General features: G+C 35.6%; 1 protein-coding gene across 2 annotated transcripts in view; it reads left to right on the plus strand.

Annotated features, from left to right (window-relative positions):
• The window catches only part of ASPSCR1 (ASPSCR1 tether for SLC2A4, UBX domain containing), a 142,357-nt gene that overhangs the window by 26,734 nt on the left and 93,197 nt on the right, over positions 1–22,426 (plus strand). For both annotated transcript variants that reach the window (XR_012481113.1, XM_074260468.1), the window contains exon 5: positions 21,199–21,256. Coding sequence is in view for 1 of the 2 variants with exons in the window: in XM_074260468.1 (XP_074116569.1) it covers positions 21,199–21,256 (58 nt within the window). In the remaining variant the exon portion in view is untranslated. The remainder of the gene's footprint in view (positions 1–21,198; positions 21,257–22,426) is intronic.

Consider the following 22,426-nt stretch of genomic DNA (forward strand, 5'->3'; position numbering starts at 1 on the left):
AGTTTTCCACATAAAATGCTACTTTTTCTTCAAGACACAGGTTCAATATCATCTTCTATGTGAAGCTCTTCCTAGTTCCCTCAACTGTTAGTGCCCTCTCTCCGTAAATACTTTGTATTTAACTTCCTCGTATTAAGTTGTATTGTCTTTGTATTTAGTTTATATGTACTTGCCTTCCACATTAAGTAAAACTCCTTATGAGTAGGGATTATTTAATTTTTTATGCTTGTATTCACACAAAGTGCCTAGCATAAAGTAGGTACTTTATAAATGCTTGTTGATTGATTTATTGAAGGAGTCTCCATCCCACATCTTGGAGATGCTGCCTTTTCTCTTGATGATGCATCTGAGTTGGCAGAGAAGAGCGGCTTAAGTCTTGAAGTTGCACCTTTGTCAGTTTCTTTGTTCTGGTGTAGGGAGTGGCTATGGTTTTTGGTTTAACTTGGCTGCAGTTTTGTGTGTCCCAACTCCAGCTCTGTTAAACCAAAACAGAAGGTCCAAGAATACAAAAGAGCTTCAAATACCATACCTTACCCTGACTTAATGAGCCTGATTGTCAAGAACTGTACATTTTATGGAAGTAGGATGGATAGACATATAATATGATGAGCTCTTTAGTTAAAAAGTAGCTTCTGCAAAAGCAGATAGTACCAGGCATTTAACTTTTACTAAAAGAATACATTTGTTTACCTTTGCTAGTAGGTGTTATGTAAACAATAGGTCTATTAATGTAGACTTCAGTTGCTTCTCATAGACAAATCAATCAGCACATACTTGGCCTTTCCTATGCCCATTGTACTCTCTTTGAAGAGATAAAAAAAGTGTGTGTGTGTGTCTGTCTGTCTGTCTGTCTGTTTTAAGTGGCTTAAATATTCCTGTGATAAAATATTCCTGTAATATACTCTCCCATGGTCCATCTATACAGCTCTGTTTTGCCATGGGGCTCCTGCATGTTAGGTATGAACCCTGGTTTCTGGGTCTTCTCCATAAACTATAAGCCTTCTTTCTCCTTGGAGATGTTTAGAACTTTTTGGGAAAAGTTGTACAGAGGAAGCATAATGGTTCTTCTTAGTGCGTGAGGGGAAGTCTCCTAAATCCACTGGAATTTCCCCCCCGGGTCCCCACTGTCCTCTGAAGGGAGATCTCTGCTAATTGGGACTGTAGAAGGTCTGGAAGCGATTGCAAGCTGCTCCTCCCCTCGGCGTGCTGCAGTCCTCACACACAAGATGTTTACAGGCCCTCTCAGATCCTAACATGAGGGAATCTAATCTGCCTGCCATTTCCCTTTGGAGGAGCCACACATCAAAGCCATTGCTGGGCGTTTGATGTGCTGGACAGCCTCGAAAGGCGCATGTAATGTATTATCACGAAAGAGGGAGGCCAGTGGGCTCAGGGAAGAAAACAAAGCCATTAAGGATCTCTTGTTTGTTTTTCTCCCTCTTTTTTTCTGTTTGTGATTTGTAGTTCCCAGAGATGGATTGAAGTTCTCTCTCATGGGAAGAATCACAAGAGAGAGAGAGAGAGACACACACACACACACACACACACACACACACACACACACAGAGAGAGAGAGAGAGAGAGAGAGAGAGAGAGAGAAGAGAGAGAGAGAGAGAAAGAGAGAGAGAGAGAGAGAGAGAGAGAGAGAGAGAGAGAGAGAGAGAGAGAGAGAGAGAGAGAGAGAGAGAGAGAGAGAGAGAGAGAGAGAGAGAGAGAGAGAGAGAGAGAGAGAGAGAGAGAGAGAGAGAGAGAGAGAGAGAGAGAGAGAGAGAATAAGAATGCAATGTTGTTTGGTTTTAGAATGAGTTCCTTCCCAGGAATTCTAGTGTTTCAACCTGAAATCTCAAGACTTTGACTGGATTTGGAGATGATACGATAGTATGACTGTTTTGGGGATAGCCAGTTTTTTCAATTCATGTGGTATGAAACGCCTGTTTTATAGAAGAGACCTGCATTTATCATTTTAGTTTTTAAACACTTCTCCTTTACTTAGGGATTTTTCTTTATGACTTTTAATCTACCTTGACTAGAATTCAACTTGCCTTCTGATTTTTAGCTGCTTGACTTCCAAGAGGAGAGTTAGATAGAATTGGTTGGTCTTTGACCAGACTGTCCTGATTTCCCCCTTTGGTCTTGTTTTCTTTTGATGAAACCTGGGTTCCTGGTGTTTTTGTTCTTTTGTTCTTTGGTAATGAGGAAGAGCACATACCTCATATTCAGTGAACTCAGAGAAACAATGTTTGACAATACTAATCCTATCACAGCAGGGATGCTGACCTGCTGCACAAGTTTTAAAATGACTACTTTAGATTCAAAAACCTTACTGTTGGCTGGCCAGCTTCATAAACTAGTAACTTGTTTTCTTCCAATGGTCCAGATTCCATCTCAGGTCTAGAGCTCTCTGTCTTTGAGAGTGGAGACCTAACCAAGAACTTCTGGAAATCCTTCTTTATTGAGTTTGCTTTAATAGATTTCATGGCAATGACTGTGAGAAAACATGAAGATAGAATGGGCAAAGAGTTGACTAGTTTTCCATAGACCATTTGGCTTAAAGTACAGTGGAAATGCCATAAGAATGAATAGTTCTGTCTTCTTCGTGATATTTTAGGAAAGGGGGAATAAATAAAGGAAGTAATAATAGATTCAGGTGGTATAGTAGCAAACTTCCCTTTCAGGGATTAGACTAGAGTTCTGAAATGGTCCCAGGGAAAAAAGTTCATCCCAGTTGAGACCTCTGCTATCAGTCTAGTATAGGGTTTTTTTGGTTTGTTTGTTTGTTTTTTTAATTAAAGCTTTTTCTTTACAAAGCATATGCATGGGTAATTTTGACCCTTGCATAACCTTTTGTTGAAAATTTTCCCCTCTTTCCCCCCCCCCCTCCCCTAGCTGGCAGGTAGTCTAATACATGTTAAATATGTTGAAATACATGTTAGATCCAATATATGTATACATATTTATACAGTTATCTTATTGTGCAAGAAAAATCAGATCAAAAAGGAAGAAAAGAAAAATAGAAAGAAAACAAAATGCAAGCAAATGACGACAGAGAGAGTGAGAATGCTATGTTGTGTTCCACACTATGTTCCCATGGTTCTCTTTCTGGGTATAGATGACTCTTTTCATCACTGCACAAGTGGAACTGGTTTGAATCATCTCAATGTTGAAGAGAGCCATGTCCATCAGAATTGACTGTCATATAGTCTTGTTGCCGTGTATAATGATCTCCTGGTTCTGCTCATTTCACTTAGCATCAGTTCATGTAAGTCTCTCCAGGCCTCTCTGAAATCTTCCTGCCGGTCGTTTCTTACAGAACAATAATATTCCATAATATTCATATACCATACTTTATTCAGCCATTCTCTGATTGATGGGCATCCACACAGTTTCCAGTTTCTTGCCACTACAAAGAGGGCTGCCACAAACATTTTTGCACATGTGGATCCCTTCCCTTCTTTAAGATCTCTTTGGTATATAAGCCCAATAGAAACACTGCTGGATCAAAGGAGATGCACAGTTTGATAACTTTTTGAGCATAGTTCCAAATTGCTCTCCAGAATGGTTGGATTCCAGTATAGTTCTTAATGGATTTTGTGTTAATGTAGTGATTATGGAATAAAAGAGCAAATTGAATATGATTAACTAAAGGTTTAATCCCTTTGGATAAATTGTAGGAAAATCTTCTAACAAGATATATAGGCTCTTTTACCTTATTTGTATTAGTTGGATGTATTCTAGAACCCTGGGTAAGAAGAATGTCATTTATGCAATTGATGTACTATACTGATGAATTTCTCTGGGCAACTGGATTTTGACATAATTTTCCATAAGCCCTCACTATTTGACAATGCCAGAGGCCTTGGTCAGATCTACAAATGTTGTATGTAGACCTCTATTTTGCTCCTGGAATTTTTCCTGGAGTTATCAGATAATAAATACTTATTAACTGTTCATTGGCCCACAGGCTCTCAGGAAGATGACCTTTTTTCTAGGTAGGATTAGCTTATTAAGGAGGACTCCGAAAAGAATTTTGCCAGCAATGACTAAGAGAGAGAGACCATTCTCATGGCAGGTAATTGTCACAGGATTCCATTTACCTTTATACTGACGGGTAATGGAGGTGTCCTAAAGTATAACTTTTTCTTGGTATATAATCTAATTTCAGTCAGCTTTTATATGAGGAATGGACCCCCTACCTTGTAAATCACACTTGAAACAATCAGCACCTAGTGCTTTGCCATATGAAAACAGCCTTAATGACATTCAAAACCTCTTCTTCAGTTGGAACTTCAGCCAGGGAATGATTGATTTCAACTTGAGGCTGTATTCTAGGCCCTTTACCCAGTACATCTGTTGTCATCTTTTTCTCATTGTTTATTGTCTTTTTCAATTGTCCTACTAGTTGTTCGTGCCTGTCAAATGTCTTCTCAATTTTTCTTCCAAGACCTTGGGGATTGCTTAATAAATTATCCTTTCTATCTCTTTTCCATGTGGCACTTTTTACTTTACCCTCAAACTGAACCTTTTCTGTCTTGCTTCCTTGTGCTTTTTTGCATGAAACCTAAAGTATACTTTGGGCAGGAACATTTTGTTTTGGGGACAAGGGGAGGGAGGAAAAGGATAAGCCTTTGTAAATTCCTCTTCTACTTATTCAGGTCAGTGTATTTTACAAAGTTGATATTTCTTTAGAATCTTTAAAGAGGAAAGATCCATATGTGGGAGGGAAGAATTTCCTAGGAATAAGTAGCCCTTAGGTCTGTCTTCTGAAATAGGAGTACTCCTGGAAGTGAATGAACTGGTTTACTTAGATTAATTCTTTCCATTCAGAGTAACTTTACTGAGAGAGGTATTAGAATTTCCTTTGTTAGTTTTCAACTAGGATATATTCTCATCTTGTTTAGGTTTGTGTTTCAGAAGGTAAAGGGGTACAGTAAGACAATCTCTTACATGTGCTTTTTCTTTTTAATTATTATTGGTTGCTTTTGCTTTTAACATTACTTAATTTCTTTTCCTTGGCCATCCTTTTCCTTTTCCAGTTATCTTTTATAATAATGAATAAAAAAGAAAAAAAAAAGTTCAGCAAAACATCAGCTTTATCCAACAATCTATTTGTTCCACACTGTCCCTTTCCTTTCCCTTTCCTTCTTGCAGAAAAGGGAGGGGAATTGTATGCTCCTTCTTTGGGGCCAAGCTGTTTGGTTATCAAAGTTTCATAATTTCACGACATTCACTTTTGATTTGTGGTTGTTCTTCTTTTCATTTATATTGATGTAGTTGTACATGTTGTTTTCCTGGTTTTGCTTATTTTATGGAGGTTCATATAAGTCTTCCATGCTTCTCTTTGTCAGTCATTGCTTCTTATGGTGCAATAATATTTCAATACTTTCTTGTTCCTTGTAGTTTGGTCATGCTGCATTGATGAATATATTTTTAGTTTTTTGCTACTATAGAAAGTGCTGCTATAAATATTTTGGTATGTTTGGGACCTTTTTTTTAACCTTTGATTTCTTTGGGAGTTATATATCTAGCAGAAGTCTCTATAGATTAAAGAGTATGTAGTGAAAGCTATCTTTCTTTCCTTTGTTTCCTTTGTCTTGAAATGAAGTTTCTGCTGTTTCAGAGACAGAAACATATTGAGGTCTCTAGGCTTTCTTGCCTTTGTTTTCTTGTTTCTTCTCTTAACTTAGGAATATTGTCTGAATTCCATGCCATTGCTAGCCCAGATTTAAAGAAAAATTCTTATTCTGCTAGGTTTGCAAATTTGTGTAATTCTTTTTTGAAGTGCCTATCCTAATTCTTCTTTTCTTTAGAACCTAATTATTAGCTCTTCTAATTGTTTCATTTTTATAAGTCTTGTTTTCTCACCTAAATTATAAGCTCTTTGAGGACAGGAAACCATGTCATAATTTATTTTTTTATTGCCTACATAGTAGGTATTCAAAATGTATTTAATGGAATGAATTCTTTGCTTACTGGAAATCTCATTTAAACAATTCCAGATTCTAACTTGTTCTTGCTATTATTTTCCACATTAAAGCTCATATTTATATAGCATTTTAAAGTGAAGGCTTGCTATTTGTAAAGGGTTTGGTGCAGAATTAAATGAGGATATTTTTATTTTGGTGCCAGTTTTGAAATTTACATGACCTTATAGGTCCTTAGTGCCACCCCAAAGTAGGCCAATGTCAGACCAAACTATAAATAAAAAAGGGAAAGTGTATGAGTACAAGTGGAAAGGTTTGAGTTATTAGCAAGATGGAATTGATGTATTTTGAGATATCCTAGAATATTTTCTACACTTATTATTATTATATTATTCATACCAGGAGTAGAAGTCAAAATGCTGAGTTTTCTGTATGCTTTTGAGGTACCCAATGATGTCTTAAGTTATCCTATCATAAATCCTTTATTCTTTATTTCTAAAGAATATCCTTGGTTGAAGAATGTTGGGATCAAACTAATTTTGTGCCTTGGAATAGTGTTTTGGATTGCCAAGAAATGGTTCATGTAATCTTAGACTCAGAATGTTAGTATTTGAGGGACCTTAGTGATGGGCTTGTCAGAAGCTTTTATTCTTATCAAAATAAAAAAAATTAATAATTGAAACTGACCATCTACTTAAACATCAGACTGATCAAGAATCCATTCTAGAACATACCCATAATTATCATCTAATCTTTGCTCATGAGCAAATATGCTACTGTTAGAGGCAGCCCATTATAATTTGGAGTAGCTTCAGTAGTTAGGAAGTTTTTCCTTGTATGAATCCTAAATCTGTCTCTCTATGTCTTCTACCTTATTATTTCTAACCTCTGCCTTTGGAATCAAGCAGGGGGGATTCTAATCCCTCATGTGATAGCTCTTTAGTTTCTTGAAGAGAGCTACAGAAGACAGCATTTCTGCCCCAAATCTCTTCTTTTTGAGCTAAATGTTATCTAGTTCACATCTTTGTGTTTTGATCCTAAGGCCTTTTCAACTTGATCACCCTTTTCCTGGATAAACTTAAATAAACTATTAAAATGTAGTGCTCAGCACTGAATGTTGTAGATGTACAATCCTACTGTATTCTACTCTCTCTTTACTCTTGGACACTGTACTGAGTTTAATTTAGTTCAAAACATTAGCTTTTTGGGATGTCAGATTATTTAGTTGACTTGTATTGAGTTCAATTGCTTTAGTCATTTCTGACTCTTTGTGACCCCAAGTTTTCTTGGCAGAGATTCTAGATTGGTTTGCTGTTTCTTCCTCCAGCTCATTTTGCAGATGAGGAACTGAGGCAAACAGGGTTAAGTGACTTTACCAGGGTCACACAGCTATTAGGTGTCTTCAGTCCAGATTTGAACTTTGGAAGATTTATTTCGCACTCCAGGCCTGGCACTCTATACATTTTACCACCTACTTTTCTACTGAGCTACTACTAAAATTCTTACAATCTTTTCAGAAGAATTGCTTTCTAGCCACAACTTTCCCCATGTTTGTCCTAGGTACACTTGGGATAGAAACATTATTCCCCTAAAATTTCATATTATTAGGTTCATTCCCCTGTTCTAACCTGTTGTGATAATTTGGATTCTTTCATCTAAAATGTGAAATATTCTTCTAGCTTTGTGTCATCTGCAAATTTGGCAAGCATGCTCTCCATACCTTTATCATGTCATTGATATAGGGGCGAGCACATAATTCCCTCTAGTGTTTCACTAGAAACCTTTGAACCAATAATGATTACTCTTTTGGTCTAGCCATTCAAGCAGTTCTGAATCTATCTATCTTTAACCCATATCTTTGCCTCACTGTAATATATGTTTATGACTATGAGAGGAGTGACAAAGAAAGATTAAGCGGAAAAAGTGTATTAGTATTAGTGACATTAAGAATTATTGAATATTTTTAGAATGTCGCTTCATCTTTATGTAGCACAGGACAGCTTTAAGTGACTTCATCTTCTTCCCTTGCACATTACCTCTTCCCTTCTACATTCATAATCATTCTAGTATACAGCCTTCCATCTATTCTCTGTAAAATTTGGTTGCACTTCTTGTCCAATTGTTTTTTAAATGAGGAAGGTAGTTTTTTTGCAGCAGTAATCTTTGATGTGGAATAAACCTGTCAAGGCTCTGAATTGTTTTTGATTCTTCTCTCATTCCACAGATCTTGTCATATATTAAGTCCCATCCATTGTATCTCCATATCTTAGTTATATTGGTAATACATTTCTTTTTAGACTATTATAAGTAACCTTCTAAGCAGTTTTCTTGCTTCCAGGTTATCCCTTCTGCAGTTCTTTCTTCAAGCCAGTGACTTTTGATGACTTTCCTAATGTATTTTCAGTGCCATCTTGTGAAGACCGAGTTAGCACCCTGGATAAGAGTCAGGATAAGCAAAAGTCCTTGGTCTTTATTCTTGGTTGAAATGAGAGGAATGGACACAGGAATCTCCACACCTCTTTTTTCTCTCACCACTGCCAAAAGGTGACTCCCACTTGTCTTACCTCACCCTCTGATCCCTTTCAATTCTCTGTCTATACCTATAGATCCAGCCAGCACAGAATAGTTGGACAGGGCCATTCTCCAAGAATATGCTAATAGAATATTATCCAATTGGTAATTAGCCTTAAGTGCTTGGACCTCAGTCCATCAACTCAGTTTCAGCCCTTTACATCTCCTGCTTTCTTTTGTTTTTAGAACACAGGTGGTCATGCCATCCCTGACTTCTCAGGGAGGTGAGAACCCCAAAAATGAGGTGATCATGCACCCCCCTGGACATCTCAGGAAGGGAGATGAAAAGCATCAAAGGGAGGTGGGGATTGCTAGCATGTTTCTTGGCTGGAGGATCTTATTAGAAAGAGGTATGCACAAACCTATCAGCATGGGAGGTATTACACAAACATATAGCAATAATGCGACTCTTCCCACAGTCAGTGCAGGCTCAATGTGGTGTAACAAACATGAATTGTACATGCAAATAGTGATACAACAAACAATATAAATCAACATAGTGTTGTAAAGGATTTCCAGAAGTCCTAGAAAGAGGGTATGTAAACAACTGTCACACATATGCCTTCTTCAGCAGCCAAGAGATAATTCAAAACCAATCTATTGTTCATTGCTTCACGTGTCAGGGAATCCAGTGATTCCCCCAAGTTTTTGAAGTCCTGCAACAGTCTTTTTATATATTAGGGAATCCAATGATTCATGCAGATTTTGAAGTCCTGCAAGTCTTTTTATATATTAGGGAATCCAATGATTCATGCAGATTTTGAAGTCCTGCAACAGTCTTATTATTTCTCAGAAAATCCAATGATTCCTGGGTTTTGAAGTCCAACAATTTTTGATGTCCATGAGTCAAACGCCATAACTGCCATGCTCTTTCAGTGGTGGGCACAGTCAGCGACGGAACCACCTGATGTTTCTTGCGTCTTCTTCGTTTCAAGGATCTGCTCCGTCTTTCTCCGATGGACAAAGTGAATACGGCTAGTTGGCACCCATCTGATTCCTTCTCCATCTATAGAGATACAAGCAAACCCTCTCCCCCAAGCAGTTAACCTATCTGGTCCCTTTCCATTCACCACTTTCTGGGTCTCTCCATATTATCTGGCGATTATCTAAAGATAGTGGACCTGCTCGCACTGGACACTGCCCTTTTGGTGGGTTATAAAGCCTTCCGGCCGGAACCAATACATCTTTGTCAAAAATCAAGAAATTAATAGTATAAAGGGCTAGATTTAGAAGTTCTATAGGGTTACCTTTGACTCCCCTTTTTGTTTGTTTTTGGAGGAGCATCTTAATGTCTCTGTTTCTCCTCTCTATTATTGCCTGTCCTTGAGGATTAAAGGGTATGCCAGTAGTATGTAAAATCTTATATTGTGCACAAAAGTGTGCAAAATGTTTATAAGTATATTCAGGTCCATTATCTGTTTTTATTGCTTGTGGCACACCCATAATAACAAATGCTTGCATAAGAAATTCAGTGACCACTCGGGCTGTCTCTTTTGCTGCTGATATTGAAAAAGTGAATCCTGAAAAGGTGTCTATCACAACATGGATAAAAGATGACCAAAAGATTTATAATGGGTCACATCCATTTGCCAAATTTTATTAGGTCTGAAACTACGATGATTCTTCCCTGGAGGGAGTGTTGGAGCATGGAAAGGAAGGCAAGCTGGACAGGCTTTTACTATGCTTCTAGCTTCCTCTCTTGTTATTCCAAATTGTAACCGTAAAGCTCGGGCAGCCTGATGATATTTAGAATGAAATTCTTGGGCTTCTTGAAAGACATGCAAGATATAAATCTCACCTGGATGCTTTCTCATTTGCTCTTGAAGTTCTTAAAAGAGCTGATATGTATTAGAGGCTACAAATTTTATTTGGGCTGTGGCAATTCTTTGTACCACACCTACTGAATAGGCCGAATCAGATATTATATTTATATCTCCTGGATAATAAATAAGAGCCAGGATGATTGCATACAATTCATTCTGCTAAATGGAATGAAAAGGAGTTCTGACTACTATCTTTATAGTTGTCATGAGAGTATACAGCGCATTATGTTTGGATGCATCTGTAAAGATAGTTGATCCTTTAAGAGGAACTTTAAAAACCTTTTCTTCAAGAATTCACAGCCAATTATGTAATAGTCTAGTTATCTTTAATGAAGACCCGTTTGTAAAATTTGGAGCCATGGCTAATAAAATTTACCACTCTGGGATGGTTTCACAGCACACATTAATTTGTGCATTAGTATAAAAGGTGTATATCTTGTTAGGTCTTATCCCAGATAATTGTACTGCTTACTTAATGGCCTTCAATAAAATTCTAGCCACAAGCACTGGGTAAGGAATAAGACTTTGTTCTGGTTTGTGCTGGGAGGTTTACCCACTCTATCACACTGTCTCCTTGATGAAGGACTGCTGTGGGTGCCTCTTGTGTAGCAAAAACTGATATTTCCAAGGGTTTTTGAGTGACTCTTTCAACCACATTGGATAAAGCCAGTTCAATTTTTCTCAAAGTCTCTTGAGCTTCTTTTGTAAGCTGACGTGGTGAGTTTAAAACAGTCTCCTCTTAAAATGTTATATAATGGTTGTAATTGATAGGTCGTCAAGCCTAACACTGGACCCATCCATTGGATATCTCCTATCAATTTCTGGAAGTCATTTAAGGTGTTTAGCTTCTCTGTTCTTAAGGAAAGTTTTTGTACTGTAAGCACCTTACATATCCTAAATATTGAAAAGAAGCATGCCTTTGAATTTTTTTTAGAGCTTTGTTCAATTTGTAATTCCTTAGTGTTTCTATGGTCTTTTGTACACATGCTTCTACCATTTGTTCCTCAGGTGCACATCCCAATATATCATCCATGTAATGGAATAACATTACTTTTGGAAATGCTTTTCTTACTGGAGTAAGAGCAGCAGCAACATACATTTGACACATAGTAGGGCTGTTTTTCATTCACTGTAGCAAAATTGTCCATATCTTTTATAAGGCTCAGCTAAGTTAATGTTGGGCACTGAAAAGTCAAATCTTTTCATATCCTCCTTATCTAGAGGGATAAAATAGAAACAATCCTTAATGTCTATAACCCAAAGAGGCCATTCTCTAGGTAATTGAGTAGGAGATGGAAGTCCAGGCTGAAGAGTTCCCATGTTTCCATGTGTTCATTTACCTTTCTTAAATCTGTCAATATCCTCCATTTTCCAGATTTCTTTCTTACAACAAATACTGGGAATTCACCAGATTGCTTATTAGGGATCTATATCAATAAACCTGATGTTAGTACTTCTCCTGGTTGATAAGTCACACATTGTCGACCTATATTAGTAACTGGGATATTAGCTACACGTTACCCAGTTTCCCACATCAGTGTATGGATGGATACTGTTTTGTAAGTACTCTCAGGAGGTGAAATAGTCAAGCCTACAGTGCCTGTAGGCAAGGGATCCATAGGCTGGAGAGGAACAGATTTCATTTTCCAGGGAATATCTCAGTTGTTCCAGCTGCATACAATTCTATTCTCCCCAATTGTGATCCCTTTCTCCCATCAGGTTGCTTCCTGGCTGATTGGTCATTTCTGGGTACTGAACTTCTCTCTGGGCATTCTCTGGGTGTAGCATCGGCTGCCATCATGCCCCAAGTGACCCTGCCTGCTGAGGTTTCCTTATCTGTAAAATGAGCAGGAATAGGACACCACAAACCATTCCACTATTTTTGACAAGAAAGCCTCAAATGCAGTCATGAAGTGTTGAATGCAGTTGAAAACAACAAAGATCATTTTTTCATAAGATTGTTGATAGCTTAGATTTCTTCTTCTGAAAACTTTATATACTCTAACCATTTATTAATTGGGAGATTACTTTTTATTTTTGATTCAGTTCTCTATTTGAAAAATGAATCCTTTATCAGAAAAAATTTTAATGCTTTTCCTCTAGTGCCCTTCTTCTAATTTTAATTGCATTAATTTTATTATTGCTAAAACTTTTAAATTTTACATAATCAAAAATTATCCATTTTACCTCCAGATCTCTTTCCCTATCCCTATATCTTACAGATAATTTCTTCTAAGCTCCACAAATTTCTACTTCTTTTTTTTAATATTGTATAAAGTTTGTTTTTAATACACTCTGCTTTATGAATCATGTTGGGAGAGAAAAATCAGCAAAAGGAAAAAATCATGGGTGAAATAAAAAACCACAGAAAAAAGAAGTGATCCTAGTATGTGTTGATTTACATTCAGTTGTCTTAGTTCTTTTTCTGGATGCAGAAAAATTCAGTATTTTTTGTCCAAAGTCTATTGGGATTGCTTTGGATCACTGAATTACTGAAAAGAACCCAGCTTTTCATAGTTGATCATTGTACATTTTTGCTGTTATTGTGTACAATGTATTCCTGATTCTGCTTGTTTTGCTCAGCATCAGATTTCTTTATTTTGCCCTTTATGTTTAAAATCATGTACCCATTTGGAGCTTATGTTGTTATGTGGTATTGGTCTGCTTTTAGTTTCTCCAGTTTTCTCAATACTTTGTGTCACCTAGTGAGTTCTTGCCATAGTAGCTTAATTTGGCTTTATAAAAACTAGATTACTTTGCCCATTTGCTTCTGTATATTGTGTATTTAACCTGTTCCACTAATCAACCTCTCTATTTCTTTTTCAGTACCAAATTGTTTTGACAGTTACAACTTTGTAGTATAGTTTGTGTTAGTCTCTGCTTTGTCTCTCCATTGAATTTCTTGCTAGCCTTGACCTTTTGTTCCTCCAGATGAAATTGGTTATTTTTTTCTAACTCTCTAAGTCATTTGGTAATTTCATTGATTTGACACAGAATGAGCAAATTAATTTAGGAGTATTATCACTTTTATGATATTGAATTCACCTACCCATGATTTATTTAGATTTTTCTTTATTTGTATGAAAAATGTTTATTTGTGTTCATCTTATGTGTGTCTTAGCAGGTAAACTCCCAAATGTTTTATATTATCAATAGTTATTTTGATTGGAATTTGTTTTAACTCTTTCTGTTAGGTTTTGTTGGTAATGTTGATTTGTGTGGTTTATTTTATATTACAATTTTGTTGAAGTTAGTCTTTTAGTTGACTCTCTAAGATTCTTTGAATAAACTGTTATATCATCTACATAGAGTAATAGTTGTTTGCTCATTGCCTACATTTATTCCTCTTTTTCTTGTTTTATTTTTATAGTTAGCATTTCTTGTTGAATATTGAATAGCAGTGGTGATAATGGATATACTTGCTTCATTGGATCTTATTGGAAAGGCTTTTTGTTTATCCACATTATAGATAATTCTTGCTTTTGGTTTTAGAGAAATATCACTTGTCATTTTTAGGGAAGCTCCATTTATTCCTTTGCTTTCTAGTGTTTTTAATAGGAATAAGTATTTTATTTTCTCCCAAGCTTAATCTGCACCTATTGAAATAATTATTTTGGGAATTGCCTGTTGTCTAGGGGAGGGAACAGAGGGAGGGAGGGAAAAATTTGTAAAAATGAATACAAGGGGTAATGTTTTTAAAAAATTACTCATGCATATGTAATGTCAAAAAAATTATAATTATAAAATTAATAAAAAAAAGTTAAAAAAAAAGAAATAATTATTTTGTTGCCAATATGGTCAGTTATGCTTATGGTTTTCCTGATGTTGACGTAGCTTTTCGTTCCTGGTATTAATACAGCCTGATCATAGTATATGATGTGTGTGATAACATTATTATAATCTTGCTAGTATTTTAAGTTTTTGCACCATATTCATTAGAGAATTTGGGCTAGCTTTCTTTTTCTGTTTGACTCTCCCTGGTTTAGGTATCAAGACCATATTTGTATCTAAGAAAGAATTTGGTAATTTTCCTTCCTTACCTGTTTTTTCACATAATTGTCATAAAAATAACTATAGCTACCATAAACTATTTGGTAATTTTCCTGCTAAGATACATATAATTATTTTAATGTTTGGTAGAAGATTTTTGCCTGTCAATCCATCTGGTCCGGGTCTTTTTCCTTAGGGGGTTAATTTATGATTTGTTTAATTTAATTTTTTCTAAGATAGGTTATTTTTAAAATATTAGTTTCTCTTTTCGTAAAAATATTCATTTCATTAAGAATGTTGGTTTTATTGGCTTACAGTTTAGCCCTTGATAATTGCTTTTATTTCATCTTTAAGAATCATAAATTCACCTTTCTCATTTTTTAATACTGATTTTTTTAAAAAATCAAATTAGCCAATGGTTTATTTATTTTATTGGTTTTTTTTTCCTCTTCACATAACAAGATTTAGTTTTATTTATTATTTTAGTGGGATTTTTTTTTTTACTTTAATTTTGTTAGTTTCTCCTTTAATTTTTTTTAAACTGAGTATTTTTAATTTGTTAGTTTTTAAATTTTTAAGTTGTATTCCTCATTTATTGATCTTATTTATCTTTCTCTCCTTTATTGATATAAGTATTTAGAGAGAATGATTTTTTTCCCCTTCTAAAAATGCTTTGGCTTTATCTCACAAATTTTAGTATTTTGTCTTTATCATTAATGAAATTATTGTGTCTGTGATTTGTTCTTTTGCTCACCCATTTTTCAGGATTATGTTATTTAGTTTTCAATGAATTTTTGATCTGTTATTCAAAAGATTCTATTAATTTATTTTCTTGTTTATTTTATATTTAGATTTATCTAGGTGTGAGAGGATGAATTGAGGACCTTCTCTATGATAGTTTTGCTTTTTATTTCCTTCTGTAACTCATTAGCTTTTAAGAATTTAAATACTATGTCAATTAGTACATTTATGCTCAAATGAGCATATGATTCATTGTGTATGGCATCTATTGATAAAATAAAGTTTTAATTATATCTTTTTATGCTTTTGCTTTTTGTTTTTAAGATCATGATTGCCATTTTTGCCTTCTTCAGTTCAAGTGAAGCATAATACATTCTACTGTACCCTTTAACTCTGTGTAACTTTGTATTTCAGGTGTGTTTCTTATAAGCATCATTTTTAGATTCTGATTTCGAATCCATTCTACTATCCTTTTTCATTTTTCAGATGAGTTAATCCCATTCACATTTATTCATAGTTGTGATTGTTAGTTGTATATTTCCCTTTATCCTATGCTCTTACACTTTTTCTTTTCTTTTTTCCCTTTTATTCCCCATATTAAAGTCATGTTTCTTTCTACTGCTTCCCTTTACTCTCTCCTTATACCTCCATTCTCTTAACTCCTCTTTCACTCTATTTCTCTTCTATATTCTTCCATTCTTCTTTTGAAATTATGCAAACGTAGAATCATACCCAAGCACCCCATATAATATCTCCCCATATAATAGTGTAAACATTTAAATCCTTTTAAAAAAATCCTTTATAGTTTCTCATTCATATTTATCTTTTTATGTTTCTCTTGAGCCCTGTGTTTGAATGTCAGATTTTCTGTTTAGTTCTGTTTTTTTTTTTTTTTTTTTTTTTAGGAATGCTTGAAAGTTTTCTATTTCATTAAATATTCATTTTTCCTCTTGAACTATTATCCTTAATTTTTCTGGGCAGGTTATAGTTGGCTATAATCCTAGATCCCCTGTGTTCTGGAATATCATATTCCAAGTCCTCTTTTCATTAATGGTATTTGCTGTTAAAACTTGTGTGATCCAACATAGTTTTTTCACTTTTTTTTTTTTTTTTGCTTGTTTTTTGTTTTCTTGTTTTTTTTCCTTTTTGGTCTGATTTTTCTTACGCAGCCTGATAAATGTGGAAATATGTATAGAAGAATTGTACATTTTTAGCATATATTGGATTACTTGCTTTCTAAGCATGGGGTGAGGGAAGGGAGGGCAAAAAGTTTGGAACGCAAGAGTTTTGCAAAAATGAATGTTGAAAACTATCTTTGCATATATTTTGAAAATTAAAAGCTGCTATTACAAAAACAAATGAACAAAAAAAAATCCCTGCAAAACTTGTCTAGTCCTGACTGTGGTTGGTTCTATGGTATATGAATTCTTTCTCTGACTGCTTGTAGTGGTCTTTCCTTGACTTAGAAGTTTTGGATTTTTACTACAGTATTCCTGGGAGTTTTCATTTTGGAATATTCTTCATGAAATGACTAGTATATTCTTTTAGTTTCTATTTTGATGTCTAGTTCTAAAATATCTGGGCATTTATCTTTTATGATTTCTAAAAATATGATATCTTGATGCATTTATGGCTTTAGATAGTCTAGTGATATTTAAATTATCTCACCTCAATCTATTTTCCAGTTTTTTCCACTTGATATTTAATATTTTCTTCTTCTTTTTTTTTTTTTTTCCAGAAAATCTGACATTCAAACACAAAACAAAAGTTTTGACTTTTAGTATTTCATGATGTGTCATGGAGTCATTAGCTTCCATAAGGCCAATTTAAATTTTTAATGCATTATTTTCTTCAGTAAGACTTTGTACCTCTTTTAGTAAGTGTCCTTTTTTAGCTTGTAGAGCTCTCATTTCTTTTCCCACTTTCTTCCTTTACCCCTCTAATTTGGTTTTAAAAAGCATTTTTAGTTCTTTCTTACATTTTAAAAAAAATTGTACATTTAAAAAATTTTTATTTTCAGCATCAAATTCTCTCCCCTTCCATTCCGTTCCTCACCTATTGAGAAGGCAAAAAATATAATACCTATTGTACAAATGAAGTGACACTAAATATATTTCCACATTAACATTTGTTGTGAAAATAAAAAGAGGAAAAAATATGCTTCATTCAGAGTCCATCAATTCTCTATCTGGAAGTAGGTAGCATTTTTCATTTTCTTTTCTTAATTCCCCCTTCCTCCCAGGCATTTGGGATTAAGTGACTTGCTCAAGGTCACACAGCTATAGGAAGCATTTCTTGTCTCAGGTCTTCCTGATTTCAGGACTGATGCTCTATCTGCTGTGTCATCTAGCTGCTCCCATAATAGCATTTTTCATCATGAGTCTTTTGGAATTTTGAGGGATTCATTGTATCGATCAAAAATGCTAAATTTTTCACAATTAATTATTTTTATAAGATTGCCAATCTGTATACATTATTCTCTTCATTCTCCTTGTATATGTATCAGTTCATTTAAGTCTTCCAGATCTTTCTAAAACCATCTCCTTCATCATTTCTTGTAGCACAGTAATATTCCATTACCATTCATATAACACAACTTATTTAGTGATTTCCTAATTGCTGGGTATCTCTTCAGTTTCCAGGTTTTTTCCACTTCAAGTTTATATGCTATGCTAAATGTCAGAATAAAGTTCCTGCTCAGATTTCTGTACTCATAACTCCACAACTAAATTTCTGGAATTTTTTTTTTTTTGCACTTACTAGTCACCTTGAGCCTCATGTTCAGTTGCTGTTGCTATATCACCCTGGTTCTGTTACCCAGAACTGGATAATAAATGATATTTATGAGATAAGATTCAGGGAACCAAAATGAGGGAGATTAGGGTTTCTGGTAATCAGGAAGTTAAATGATGAGGTTAGTGGCAGGATCAGGTTTCAGGGGACGAAATGAAGAGGTTTAGCTCTCTTAAATCCCTTTAGAATTGCAAGGTTGGGAGTTGTAGGAACTCCCTTCTAGCAAAGCAGAGGTCCTTTCGTAAAGGAATTTACGAACCCAAAAAGTTAGACTGATAAAAAGAAAGTTTATTGTTAGCATTGGGAAGTCAGCCTTTGCTATTCCTGAATTGAAAGGCTGAATTCCTTAGTGGCAAGGTCCTGACTGGGGAGTAAAGTCTCCAGTAGAGAGATCCTGGCCGAAAGGCATAAAGTCTCGTTAGGGAAATTGGTGAGGGAGATAAAGAGAGGGTAGTGCTGAAAGAGAATATCATTCCAAAGGGCAGAGGCTACTATGCCAGGAATGGTATATTAGGTCCTCTCGAGGATTGGGCCCCAAGTTGCCGGATTTATAAGGAAATCTGAGAAGTTTCAATTGAATGAGATTCCCTCAATGCTGTCACTCCCCCCAGACCTAGATGAGACTACTTACTGGGAGTGGTTTTTGAGCCAACTATAAGGGTAGAAAATCTTGGAATTGAATACTTCAACTAGTTCCACCAAGATAAACCACTTTAACTTGGTTCCTTGGGATGGGTCTCACAGAAAAAGATTCAAGGAGAATTTCTCCTTGAAGGAGTTTTCAGAGAGTTTTGGGGTCCTTTTGTCAATATGACTTCTAGTTAGCATTCATTCCTGCTAGTTCAAGAGTCCTCTGGGATCTCTTTCTTCCCAGTGCTTCATCTAGGTTTCCTTTTGGTCCCTGGGCACTGGAATGATCCTAGTCCTGTTATTGCTGCCAGTGCTGCTACTCCTGAGCAGTTTCCTCCTTAGAGTTCTTAGACTGCTCTGTCTTTATAAGCTGCCCTGGGCTGGGAAAATGATTCATTGTGAATTTTTTTGGCTTTCCTGATCAGAATTCAGTCTAGCTAGGTTATCATGTAGGACTTATATTGAGAGAGGTAAAAATGTTTTTTTCTTACTGCTGTCTTGACTTCACTCACTGTAGTTTATATATTCCATTCTGTTCCCTGCTTTTTTTTTTTTTTTTTTTGAAAACCAGCTTCAAAACTTGCCTTTGTTTTATTCAGTAATAGTTCTCCATGTTTCTCCAAAAAAATCACTGATAGTGGTGCATTAGGCACATCCCTTTTCTTTCAGTATCCTGGGATGTGATTTAGCTGGTAATTAAACAATTTTTTTCTATTGATTATTTGTTGTTACATTATTTATATTTGAGCCATTCCTTTGACAAAAGATAAAATGGGGGGAAAAGTTAGTTAAAACTAACCAACATATTGTAAAAATTTGACAATGTAGAGACAGCAAATAGTAAGTACTCTTATTATACCTTTTTATTTATCAATTTCCTTTTAGCCAGTTCTCTGTAGATCTTTATAACCCAAAGGTTATTGTTGGTAGAGAAAACAGAAGCTAAAATTTGAGTAGATCTGCTTTTTCTCCATCATTCATTATTTGTACTTTTCAAAGTGCTTCTGTGCTTTTTTTGATCTCTTTTCCCAGTGTAGCTAAGAAGAAAATACCCCTTTTTTTGGCTTGGTTTGGTTTGGGGTGGGGGTGGGTTACTATCAGCCTTACCTCATTCTAAGATTACTATTGGTAGTAATATAAATGGTATTCATATAAAATTATGCCATGTTTTGCCCACCTCTGCTTCCATTTTCTGTACATTTTATTGAAAAATTCTGGTTTGTTGCTAAATTCCCAGTCAGATTTAGTCCCTTTTTTCCCTCTTTGTATTGTTTTTATATTTTCAGAATTTTATTTATCCATCTTTTCTTGGCCGACTTCTGTTGAGTAGAATTCTATTTATTCTTCCTTTCAGTTTTATAAAAGCTGCCTTTCCACATTCTCTCATCAACTCTAGATGTAGAAGTCTTATACTCCCAGGGTTTCCATAATTACCACTTTATTGATCAGTTCCTTCTTAGTGCTAATAATTGAATCTGGAATAAAAGTTCTCATTTTTTTACTTTTTGAATTATATAACTATTAAGGCAAATGAAGAACAATTTTTGATGCTATCTTTTGTTATTATTACAGCATGTTTTGGGATTGAAGTTTGTGATCCATTTCCTGAACTCTTCATGTAATTTTTCAGTTTATATCCAGCAAAACGGTGACAGTCCCTTTAGATTTTGCCTCCATTGCTTTACCCTTCTGGTTCTATAATTCCATCTTAGCTCATCCTTAAAAAGAACCCAAAACAAACAAACAAAAATCCTGGATTTTTTTTTTTTCTTTTAATTTTAAACTAAGCCATATGGGGCAGCTAAGTGGCACAGTGGATAGAGCACCAGCCTTGAATTCAGGAGGACCTGAGTTCAAATATGATCTCAGATACTTAATACTTCCTAGCCATGTGACCCTGGGCAAGTCACTTAACCCCAGCCTGGAGGCAGGGGGAAGAAAAGAGGATTCAGTGTTGTCCTATGTAAGAAGCATATTATCTGTTACTTAGTTGCAGCTATTCATTGGTCCTTTATCTTGTGTCATATTTTCTATTCTGTATTCTTCTGATATAAGTTAGGATTCCCTTTTGTTTTATTAGAACCTTTTTCTCCTTTGTTTTGATATTGAAGCAGTTCTCCCTGTGTGTATGTGTTTAATAATCTTAAATTGCTTTTTTTTTGCATAGTAACACAAAAAGTGGTTATTTAGTTTGGGTCACAGCAAAATTCTTTTCTTCAGAAATCTGTCTTTTGTCATTCTTGCCCACCCTTTCATTTTACATAATTCTTTAAGCCCTGGAACAATTACCTGACTTTAAAAAGTCCCACAGTTAATTGTAAAGAAAAAATTAGAACACAGATTTCTAGATTTCTAGACCTGTGTTTTTCTGTTGTGTTCCATATTGGAATAGTCTGTTTCTAATTTGAGTGTTGGCAATACCAGATTTGGTCTGAGTAAGGATGAGTGTTATAACCAGGAGCATGAGAGAAAATTTCGTGTCCTGTATCTTCAGAATACAGCTTTGATTGTGGGTGTGTGTGTGTGTGTGGTAGCTTTATTCCTTCACTTTTTAGGCTTTGAAGGCATGGGTAATGCCTCCCACATTGACTAGTCTGGGTGCTGCGGGAATCTCATTTGCTTCCCTCCTAGCTGTCCTGTGAGCTAGGAGTCATGGTGACTGGCACCTGGGTGTTCTCTGTACTTCAGCTTCAGAGAACCTAAGCTGTTTTCTTTTCCTCTCCTTACAGGGAGTGTGTGGAGCAGCTGTGTGAATCTACTCCAGTCTGTGTTTACATGAGGGATGAGGTAGGTTAGCAGCTTTCTCTGGCTCAATAACTCCCATCCTCCATTCCCCCCCACTCCCTTCAGAATTCTGGCTTCCCTTTCCCTATGACCTCTCCTAAATTACTATACAAACTTAATGCCACTTTCCGACTTGGAAAATTCTCTCTTCTTCAAACCTGTCTTTAAAGTGTGTGACTGAGAAAAGTTAGATCTTTTCAAAGCTTGATGTGTTTTATGGAAAAAGGTGGGGGGGGGGGGAAGAAAAAAGCAGCTCAAGCTTCGTTGGAACATAACCATAGACTGGCCTGGCGGCTGCTCCTATAAACCTCACTCAATGCCCTGTTTGTTTTTTCAATGTCTCTCAAAGCCCAAGAGTCACAAAAGTGGTTTTGTTTTAATAAATATTTGCTTTGCACCATGTTTTGATCTCTTTCAAAACCTTTTGCAGTGTGGAGGTTTTTTGTGTGATGTTCAACAGTCCTGGCTCTTGAAGCCTAGCTTTTCTTCCTACTGGCTCCTCCCTCCTTTTCCCCTCTTCTTTTTTCTTTCTAACTCTTTTCTTTCTGAGACTGATGCTTAAGGAGTGCTTTCTTTAGCTATAGGAGGTCTCTCCCAACCCCCAAGTCCCTGTTGCTGTTTGTTTTGACCCTGAGCAGAGCTTCTCCCCTTGAGTGGAGATTGATGAAGAGAGAAAATGTCCTTTTATTTACATATGATTTGTTTTCCAGAAATCATTTTAAATGCATAGCTGACTATTTCCATTTCCCCTTATAACACAATGCTTAGCAATCTAATAAGCACTTAACAAATACCTATAGGTTAACCAGAAGTCTGAGAAGAGGTTTCCTTGATTGGGATCAAATAGGAGGATCTTGACTGGGGGAATGAATTGTAGATGGTTAAAAATAGAAGGAAGTAAAAGAGATCGCCTAGTTCAACTCTTACTTTACAAATGCACAAACTTGGGTCCTCAGAAGGAATTTGTGGAAGCTCTAGAAATCTGGTTTTCTCATAAACCACTGTTGTTGAATCTTATTCTGCTATTGAGATAATCAAGTTGTGTCCCCAACAGTCGAATACTAAACTAAAGTTTGACATTTCCTGCTTTTATATACATTGTTTCTGATATACATTGCACAAAGATATATCATCTGTTCTGTTTTCTTTGATCTTATGATTTGAGGGAGGTAC

This window comes from Sminthopsis crassicaudata, chromosome 4 (genome assembly GCF_048593235.1).
Source record: "Sminthopsis crassicaudata isolate SCR6 chromosome 4, ASM4859323v1, whole genome shotgun sequence".
Classification (NCBI taxonomy): Eukaryota; Metazoa; Chordata; class Mammalia; order Dasyuromorphia; family Dasyuridae; genus Sminthopsis; species Sminthopsis crassicaudata.